This window comes from Physeter macrocephalus, chromosome 8, assembly GCF_002837175.3.
Source record: "Physeter macrocephalus isolate SW-GA chromosome 8, ASM283717v5, whole genome shotgun sequence".
NCBI classification, from domain to species: Eukaryota; Metazoa; Chordata; class Mammalia; order Artiodactyla; family Physeteridae; genus Physeter; species Physeter macrocephalus.
The window spans coordinates 116780548-116791227 of NC_041221.1; the positions used below are offsets into that span (position 1 = coordinate 116780548).

Sequence of the window (10680 nt, forward strand, 5' to 3'; positions counted from 1 at the left end):
CCGGAGCCTGTGCTCCGCAAAGGGGGAGGCTACGGCAGTGAGAGGCCCGCGTACCGCAAAAAAAAAAAAAAAAAAAAAAAAAAAGTAGCATTTCTTAAGAATTGCAAGCCTTTAAGACTTCTTCACCTTGCTCAGAATCTGTCTATTCATATATATGCTTATCTATGCAGAAGAGACAGCAACTCTGAAAGGATACCAAAAGTCTAAAAATAGTTGTTACCTCTGGGCAGCAGTGGTTGGCATCAGTACTGTGTAGTGGTGGCAAAGCTGAGAGAGACTTCTCACTTTAAATATTTACACTCTGGCTTTTGAGTAACGTAAGCATATTATTTTTTTTAATGTTTTAAAACTATTCTGAGTTTTCCCTGGAAATACAGGCTATTTCAAGCCCAGCTGGGTTGATCTACCTTATGGAATCGATGTCTTTCCTCCAAGGGAGACCTGGTCACTTTTTTTTTCTTTTATTTCACTTCACTTAGCCAAATATCATTAGTTCTTTTTTTACTTCAAGAGAGAGCTTTTTTTATGCTTGTGTGTTGTAACATAATTCTTAAGAGAATAGCTTGGAATTGGACCTATCTGGGATCAAGTTCCTCTCTTCGACTTACTGACTGTGTGGCCTTGAGAAAGCAACTTAATTTCTCTGGGCCTCCGTTACCGTACCTGTATATGGGGATAGTGACAACCTCCCTCTTGGGATTGTTGTGAAATTTCAATAAGATAATGCATATTCTAGGCAGTTCTGGGGATAATGTAGTATAAGTTCAAAATATGGTGGCTAGCCAGTGGGTTCTCATGACTGTAAGCCTCTCACTCTGAGTAACCACAAAGCTCATTTCTATTCCTGTAACCTCTTTTCTAATATTTACAAGACTGACATTCCGTGGGATCCAACCATACCACTTCATATAAATATCATCAAACTTTCTTCCAATCCTGGTATTAGTGCACCTAGAGGCGGCAGGGATATCTTGTCAGAGTTTATGCCTTCCAGAAAGCAGTCAAGGCATCATGATTCCTGGAGCAAATTAACCAAAAAAAAAGAAAAAGAAAAAAAAAAAAAAGCAGAGATGGAATCTAATATGACGTTAAAGGTGTTGAAACTTAGGAAATGACATTTTCAATTTCAAAATCATCACAAAAGTAAGCCACAGGAATCAAAGACACACAGTTGAACCCAAAATCGTGATGAAAAGATTCTAGAATTCAAGCAACAAAAACAGCCCAAGGTCACACGGGGGAAAACCTTCATAGTGTCTTCTTTAGGACATAATTCCTCTTGTCCACAAATTTGGAAAATGAAGATATAAAGAGAAATGAGTAGAAAGAATACAGTGTGTGTAAATATTGGATTTGAATTCCTGCTTCTCTATCTCAAGTGTATTAAATAAGGGAGCAAAACTCAGTGCAGTTGTGGTCTGTCGTCATGAGCCCAGCATGCTGCTGGGGGTTTTCTGATTTGTAACTCAGTAACTCTCACTTAAGCCATACCACCCTGAAGTGATGCCCTGCTTAACAGATGAGAAAACAGATTCAAAGAAATTAAATTGCACCCAAGTCTACCACCCAGGACTCTCAACCTTGATCTTTTGTTTCCATCCATGCTGTTCTAACTTGGCAGGAAGCCCTGCCTTTGGGTCTCTAGTTCTCTGGGAAGCTTTGGGAAGTCTGCGCGAGAAGCTATGACTTCATGGAGTAATCTTGTTGGCCACCCGTGGGTTTTCACTTTGGCTTTATATGTGGCCCACTTCCTTTACATTGTTTCCTTTGTATGGATGCTGATACTGTTTGTCTTTTTGTGGGGTGCTTCAATTCTGTTCTCCAGGGGCCAGTTTTCTCTAGATGAAATACACTTGTGTTACCTATCACAGTCCTTGTGGTACTGAATCTACTGCTAACAACAGATTCAACACCTAAGAAAAAGAGAAATTCCCTGATAAAGGAAATTTTAATATATGTTAGTTTTTTTAATGTCATCATGGAAAGGATCTATAACTCGTTATTCACCAAACTGTGTGAGGTCTTTGTTTTCACACAACCGTCTGACATTTTGCATTTCTAAGCTCCATGTTACTTCCGGAAGGAGTTGATTAATTTTCACCAAATGTCATTCAGTACCAGAGAACCTCAAAGGTATTTGAAGTTTAATTTGTTGACTTCTTTAAACAAACCTGTGGAGAGAGCTGTTCAGTGACGGGTATTCTGTGAGATCCTCCTCTGTGCTCCATGTCTATTTATCTTTGCAACCGCTCCAAGAGGTGGGGATCATTATTCCCATCTTGTAGATGGGGAAACTGAGTCTCAGTAATATCCCTGAGCAGTATGGCAGTTCATGGAACCATCAGCTGTGGAATATTGGACTTTTATAAGTACACTCTTCTTTTCCAGGACCCTGGGGAAGCTAGTTGCCACAGGAAATGTGTACTAGTTCTCACTAAAGGGTTATATGTACTGCAGTTTTGTTTTGGTTTGTTTTGTTTTACTTTATATGATTTTGATGAAAAAATTGTAATATGTGTTAAAGGATATGTTTTTAAGGAGATCAACTCATGACTCTCATAAAAATACAAAAGGGACATGTCGAAGATTTTACTTAACTCGTTAACTAATGAACAGTAAGCTCTTATAATCGTTTCAAAGGAGAATGCCAAGTGTAACACAGGCAGACAAGAAAATGAGGAAGCAATTGCACCTTCACTAGGCAGAATTTATTTGTATCTCTGTGGAAAAGAGCCATTTGCACTACCAGATTTACTTACAGAGTTGTGAAATAGCTACGTGAAGAACAAGGAAAGGAATCTGCAAGGGGGTGCTTTACAATTCCCAGTACTCCATTGAAAACCATCCAGTGATTTTTTTTTTTTTCTTTTTCAGCCCTTTTTAAAGTCACCACCTTCCCTGACATTTGTCTTCTTTAATATGTTGACTTTTTAAATGAGCATGTACTTTTCTGAAGGTGGTAGGAGACACAGAGTGAATGACTTAGCTTGTCCCTGTGATGAGGCATACCATTGGTTTTCAACCACTTGGGGTCAGGAAAATGCATACACACCCAAATTTGCATTTGCCATCAGGTTAAGGACCTTAGATGTATTGATTTTCTCAAGACTATGTTCTTTTGTGTTAGGGTCTCCATCTGTGACCTGAGGGCGATTGGGGATTAAGGGTCCTGGCACTTGTCTTTTTCTCTCTGGATAAGATTGTCTCCAGCTTGCTGCCATGGTCATTTCTTCTGGTCCTTCCAGGGTCAGCCCCTCTCATAGTTTGAATCTCTGCTGCTTCTGCTAATAATGGCCCTCTCCCCACCCTCACTCTCTTTTTCTTTCTTTTTTTTTTTTTTTTTGGTTTTTTGTTTCTTCTCTATCCTGTTGAATTTCCCACTTTGGAATTTTTGAGTGTGGAGGCTAGTGTCACACATATATCAGCAGTGTCCCAACAATTCCTTGCTTTTCTCCTGGAGCACTACCAAATCCCAATGTAGGGGGGGTCAACTCTTAGCTGTTTAACTTCTTGTGACAGTGTTTACTGTTGGTTATGGCCCCTTTCTTATCCCCAAAGCTGTCTTTTTACTAAGCCCCATTTAGATTTGGAGTAATTCAAATGCAAGAGAGCTAAGGTTTTATATATTTGTTTAAAGAACTTTTACTAACAGACCGAAACAGCCAGTCATGCTCTTCAAATTGTTTTCTTTTCCATCATTCCTACTACTGGGCCCACTGGATCAAATTTTAACTAGGCAAGAATTAGCAATGACATATATGTGCATCTGTAGTCACTGTTTAAAAGTTCCAAGTATAACAAATTTGATGGGTGAAAAAATTATGTATTTGATGGTGAGGTTGTAAAGAAAGTGACTTGAGTATTTCACTATATTAGCATTTTCTTAACTGGGGTAATATTATGGGTAATTCTTGTTAATATCAGAGAACTATAGTTTTTCATTAATTAATGTCCTGAAAAGGTTTTGGGGTTTTTCCCCCTTCTAAGCACTTTTATTCTTTTATACAGGGTCATTATAACTATGACATCAGTGTTTATCTCCAGATTTATAATTGTTGATGCTAAAAGCAGGATTCCCTAAATATCAGTTTGCCTTACAGCAAACGTTGCTGAAGTGGACTGTTTGATTAAGCCAAGAAAGGCGATGTAAAGACGTAGAGGAGGGGCAGTGAGATAAGTAGATGTCAAATAACATTCGCACGTATTTCTGGAAACAGTCTTAAGTGGTTTTGATGTAGTGGTAATCCTTTGTATGTTTTTGATATAAGGTATCATTTTTCATTAGTCAACAGCATACATGGATATTTTTAAACACAAGTGAATCAGTACTTCCAGCACTTTCTTCTTTGAGAACATCTCCTATTCATACATCTTAGTTGCTTCCTGGGCATACCTTTGGTTACGTGTTTTTCATCATAGATCCAGACAGAGGGAGAGGTGGGCCTGTGTTTAATCTTCCACTGTAGCTCAAGTCAGAACCACTGTACCCTGCTTTTATGCTAAATATTTGTATTACTGTCCTTTGATGTTTTCTCGTACATAATAAATCTTTCCTCTTTATTTTTTTTACATTTGCATTTTTTAAATTAAAGTATAGTTAATTTACAGTGTTGTGTTAGCTTCAAGTGTACAGTACAATGATTCAGTTTTATATATATATATATTTATATATATATATATATGTCAGGTTATTTTCCATTGTAGGTTGTTATAAGACATTGAATATAGTTCCCTGTGCTATACAGTAGGTCCTTGTTGTTTATCTCTTTTATACATAGTAGTGTGTATATGTTAATCCCAAACTCCTAATTTATCTCCCCACCCCATCCCCTCTGGTAACCATAAGTTTATTTTCTATGTCTGTGAGTCTATTTCTGTTTTGTAAATAAATTCATTTATATCACTTTTTTTAGATTCCACATATAAGTGATATCTTATGATATTCATATTTCTCTGTCTGACTTCACTTGGTATGATAATCTCTAGGTCCATCCATGTTGCTGCAAATGGCAGTGTTTCATTATTTTTATGGTTGCGTAATATTCCATAGTGTACATATGCCACATCTTCTCTATCCATTCATCTGTCAATGGACACTTGGATTGCTAAATCTTTCCTCTTTAAAAGAACTGATTTATGACAGTAGGAGAAACCACACTCTGAGGTACACTTCAAAGGAAGAAAACCACATATTTAACCAGGTAAAGCAAATATCTGTTTCTCTGGCTTTTAAAACAAACAAACAAACACCCACATATGTATTTAGAACTCTCATTTTGCACGTCAGCATGTTTTCACAGAGAAGTATTTAAGTACAGTGAAGAGAGGAGGGCAGTTGACTTCTGCTTCTGTCAGAAGTGCCGTGTACCAGGCACCCTCGTAGGTCCAGGGGACGACACAGTGAATAAGTTTTACAACTTCTGCTCTCCAAGTGCTTAGATTCTATTAAAGGAAGGCAGACAATGAAAATGTAAGCAAATGATGAGGATTTCAGGAACAAGGAAGTGCGATGGTTAGCAAAGAATTTAAGCGAAGCATCATTTTCTAATTTCCATTTTTAAAAACCCTGGCTGCTACATGGGAAGAGATTGGAAAGGGGCTTGGACTGGGCTGTTGTCCATGGAGATGGAGGGAAGTGGATAGAATTTAGAGAACTGGAGGAAGGTAGGATGGAAAGAACTTGGTAATGGACTGGGTAAGGGAGGGGATGGTATAGTGGACGACTCCCAGGTCTCTGACTTGAGCACAAGGATGGAAAGGGATGCTATTAATTAAGATAGTAAAGAATGGAGGAGGAGCACTTGGGGGGCAGGAGGGAATCGATGATTCAGTTTTGGACATGGTATATTTGCGATGCCTGCAAAATAGCCAAGGAAAAGAAAAACCTTGAGTGCATTTGCAAAATGAGTCCAGAAAGGAGGTCAGGGCTGAGTTATAACTGTGGGAGTCATTGGCACATGGGTGGTATCTGAAGCCATGGAAGTGGTTGAGATCACACAGGGGTGAGGACTGTGAAGGAGAAAAACTTGGTCCAGGACTAGCTGTGAGATACACCAGAAATATAATCGATGTAGTGGAGGATGTGAAACTGACAAGCCTGAGCAGGAATGGCTAAAGGCAGTTAATTTGCAAGGAAAAAAATAATCATATTTCATGATCACAGACCACACAGTCCTGGCCAGCAACTCTCAGCCACAGCTCCCAGTTGGCTTTGAAAAAGCCTTCACTAATGCTAGGAAAGAAATCTACAGCATGCATGTCTTCCCCGAGGAGGGGGAGAAAGAGTTTCATCCTCATTTTCAAAGATGACTGTATTGGATATAATCCAAAGGACAAAATGAAAGTATGAAGCTGTTGCTGTGTTTCTAGAGCGGGGTTTGAAGTTCCTCTGAAACAAATGTGAAAGCCTCAGAGGTCAACTTCTCTGTTCTGGATTAGTTTGGGTTCCTAGTAAATGGAGAATGATCTTGCTTAGTTGGCAGCCGCCTTTCTCTTGCGAGAAGTTAAAGTGCTGCACCATAGAGTTATTTTATTTTGTCTTTATGCTTGCAATTACATGGAAAATTTAGATTTAATAAGAAAACTAGCATAAAAGACATACGAACTTGCAAGTCCAGCCTTGGAAAAAGGAGCACGGGAATCTTTCGAACCCATCTCCCTCTGGTTTCGATTATTTCACAATGTACAGTATCGCCATTTAATAAGCATTGCAGTAAATCCCAGATGGGATGTTTGTAGACTGTGCCACACTCTAATCAATTAAAAACAATAAACTTTCAACTTTATATAAAATAAATTCCTGAAATCCTAGTTGGTTACTGTGTATCTGAAAGTTTTGGGGCGTCCCTTCCTATATAAATAAGGTTTATTATTTGTAGAGGTCTGTGTCTTAAGTTGAGTCATGGAAGATCGTCCCTGGTCTTAATATGGTAATATTAATATTAAATAACTACACGTGTGCCGTTCGTTTTGACGTAAATTCTTTAGTGTGAAGCCATACACTCTTGCAAACCATTGAGGGGTAGCAATAGAAATGGACTGCTGCTTAAATGATGAAAGTATTAAAATCTTGGAAACTTTCTTTGTCAAGTTGGCTATTTCTCATGATTTTTCACTTTCCTTTTCTTTCTCAAAATCAGTTTCAGTTCTTCTGCAGTTTCAGTTCATGTTTCACAAGTTTAAATATCAACATTTATGAGGGCACCATTTCTAGTTCAATCAAGATTTTCTTTCAGGGTGTATGGCCGTGTACAGTTCTGAATGACATCCTGGTCATTAGGAATCACTTGGCGGCTACCTGTACTATATACCATGAGCTACTTTGGCCCAAATTTCAAATCTGACATGGCAGTTCCACATTGAGGAAGTTACTCTCTTATGTACCTTCCCAGCCTGGATTTGGGAGCGGCTACCTTTTTGTTTTCTAATGTGGCTAACCTGTTCAAACTAGAAATAATTTCCTAATTATTTCTAAAATATCATTGATGCCCTGACTCATTCCTACATATCTGTATTTTTAAGCCTTTCATCTTTCATTACTGAATGACTGCTTTCCAACACCCAGGCACCTAGGAGAAGAGGGAGAAAGCACAGTTGTAGTGAAGCAGCATGCACAGAGTGGGGGAGGATTTTGTCTCACTGCTGTGGCCTCTCCCGTTGCGGAGCACAGGCTCCGGACGCACAGGCTCAGCGGCCATGGCTCACGGGCCCAGCCGCTCCGCGGCATGTGGGATCCTCCCGGACCGGGGCACGAACCCGCGTCCCCTTCATCGGCAGGCGGATTCTCAAACCACCGCGCCACCAGGGAAGCCCTCGTCTTACATTTAAATGGGTTTCTACAAATCATTCTTGGTTACTGTTGCTCAGAGAACAATTGTAGAGTTGATTTTATGTTCCTTATGTAATTCTTATAAAATTAAAACTAGGGGAAAATTACATAAAAACTTACTGCCTCTTGAGACATACTATCTTTATAATCAGAGCCCTTTAACTTCTTTTTTTTTAATTTTAGCATTTTTACAAATTTTATTGGAGTATAGTTGATTTACAGTGTTGTATTAGTTCCAGGTGTGCAGCAAAGTGACTCAGTTATACATATACATATATTAATTCTTTTTCAGATTTTTTTCCCCATATTATTACAGAATACGGAGTAGAGTTCCCTGTGCTATACAGTAGGTCCTTGTTGGTTATCTATTTTATATATAGTGGGGTGTATATGTTAATCCCAAGCTCCTGATTTATCCCTCCCCCACCCCCACCCCCACCCCCAGAGCCCTTAAACTTCTAAACAAAGTATTGGCTACAAAGCAGAAGGTGTAAAACACTTGAATTGCCAAAAAACCTTAAAGATTGTGCACAACCACCCATTAATTTCACCAATGAGAACCTAATTCCCCAAAATGTAGGAGAATTATTTTAGTTCTTTTCTGAACAGAAACTAATGTCAGTAGATGGGAGGCAAACCGTAGAGTGGAAAAATGGGAAGGAAAATACTCCTTCTAATGAGATTTTTAATTTGCTTCTCTTGCTGATATTTACTGAATTTTTATCCTCCTCCTCCCCTTTGTTTTCAGTGGCCACAGATGTCTTTAATTCCAAAAACCTGGCCGTTCAGGCACAAAAGAAGATCTTGGGTAAAATGGCGTCCAAATCCATCGCTACCACCTTAATCGATGACACAAGCAGCGAAGTGCTGGATGAGCTCTACAGGGTGACCAAGGAGTACACCCAGAACAAGAAGGAGGCAGAGAAAATCATCAAAAACCTCATCAAAACAGTCATCAAGCTGGCCATTCTTTACAGGAATAATCAGTTTAACCAAGATGAGCTAGCACTGATGGAGAAATTCAAGAAGAAAGTTCATCAACTTGCTATGACCGTGGTCAGTTTCCATCAGGTGGATTTCACCTTTGACCGGAATGTGTTATCCAGGCTGTTAAATGAGTGTAGAGAGATGCTCCACCAGATCATCCAGCGTCACCTTACCGCCAAGTCACATGGACGGGTTAATAATGTCTTTGATCATTTTTCAGATTGTGATTTCTTGGCTGCCTTGTATAATCCCTTTGGAAATTTTAAACCCCACTTACAAAAACTGTGTGATGGCATCAACAAAATGTTAGATGAAGAGAACATATGAGCATGTGATTTGAGATTGTGACGGCTCATGATTTATTTGAAGATGGAGCACTGCTGATTTATGAAGAAAAAAATAATAATGTTTTAAAGATTACACATATTTCGGAAAGACTTTGCCCAATTCAGTTGTCAGACATTAATGATAATGTTTTATGAGGCTTGTTTTAGTTGAAGCAAAGCATATTGCCAAATATTCTGGTAAAAATCTTCCCAGCAGTTAGCAGATCACGGGGAGATGTATGGTTGCATGATGCAGATATAGAGTTATATAAAGAAAGATACGTGTGGCTCCAAACCTCAAGACATCTTTTTTAGGGCAGTTGTTATGTTGGGGGCACATTGGATATTTCTGTCATGTACCGAATTGTGTATTTTGATTCATCTTTATTCCTTACTATGTATGTGTACCTCTTTTAAAAAGCCAAGAGCTCTCTCTTACTGTCATTTATCCTTTTGAAACAATTCCATTTTCAAGTTTACCTTTTGCTAAAAATTCTTTTGTTAAAGACTTTGTCATTGACATTCAAGAATTCCATCTTAATTAAGAATTAAGATTCAAGAATTAAGGCAGTCAAATTGAACCTTCAGAAAAATAGAAAACTGCTTCTCTGAAATCAATATTGTAGAAACCAATTGTATTTGACATTATGAATAATGTCTAACATAAGACTATGCTTCTGGAATCGAGTCCTGTTTTTCAGTACCAACAGTAATACTTCCCAAAACATGAAAATTCCCCCAAATGGCATACCACTGCCTTGAAATGTTTGCTGAGGGCTTAACTTACGTCATCTTGAAAATGTGCTAACGGAATCTCCATTTTTCAGATCTGTTTTAAATGTAAGAGACAAAGAGGAAATCTAGATCATTCCCGATATTGGGACAATAAAAAGTAAGTGGTTTTAAGAATGATAAAACAATCTTTACCTTAGAGATGAGCCCATCAGAATAATTTAATTTAGGGGGATGAAAGGCAAAAGGGAAGACAGGATATTGCCAGAAGAACATGGGAATGAAAATGAATGCATTTCAATGTTTAGTAAGGTTTGATAGGTAAATAAAGAATGTCACTTTTTTATTTAACTGATAAGGTTTTTGCTATTTTGTTATTTGCTATTTTGATGAGTAAACCAAAGAATATTTGCATTCCAAGCAGTTTGTGTGTTGTTTCTATATAATTTTATGTGTGAATGATAAAGTAAGCATTTGCTTATTTTGTAAAAAAAAAAAAAAAATAGAAAGCTGCTGGCCAACTATCTCACCTAGGAAATAACAGACTCAGTCATTAGCGCTAAATATTTGCAATGTCCCTGTCTGTGATTTAATGTACTCTTCTGCCTTGAATTTGCCTGCCTCCCAGAATACTGATGTTAAAATAATAGCTCACCAGGAAAGGCCCTACAACTAAATATTCCAGAGGTTGAGATCTTCTTTAACCCACTACAGCCTAAAGGAGGTGGTAACTTTCTCTGGGACTCTCAAGTGCTTATCTGAGTCAAGCAGCAGAGGCAAAGAGTATCTCCCTGTTTGATATTAAAT

At 38.3% G+C, this 10680-nt stretch overlaps 1 protein-coding gene across 4 annotated transcripts in view; it reads left to right on the forward strand.

The window, feature by feature from the left end:
- The window catches only part of TNFAIP8 (TNF alpha induced protein 8), a 137507-nt gene extending 127211 nt beyond the window's left edge, over positions 1–10296 (forward strand). For all 4 annotated transcript variants that reach the window (XM_007119637.4, XM_007119636.3, XM_007119635.4 and 1 more), the window contains exon 2: positions 8577–10296. In XM_007119637.4, coding sequence (XP_007119699.1) covers positions 8577–9142 — 566 coding nt within the window. In that variant the 3' untranslated portion in view covers positions 9143–10296. The remainder of the gene's footprint in view (positions 1–8576) is intronic.
- Positions 10297–10680: the final 384 nt, after the last annotated feature.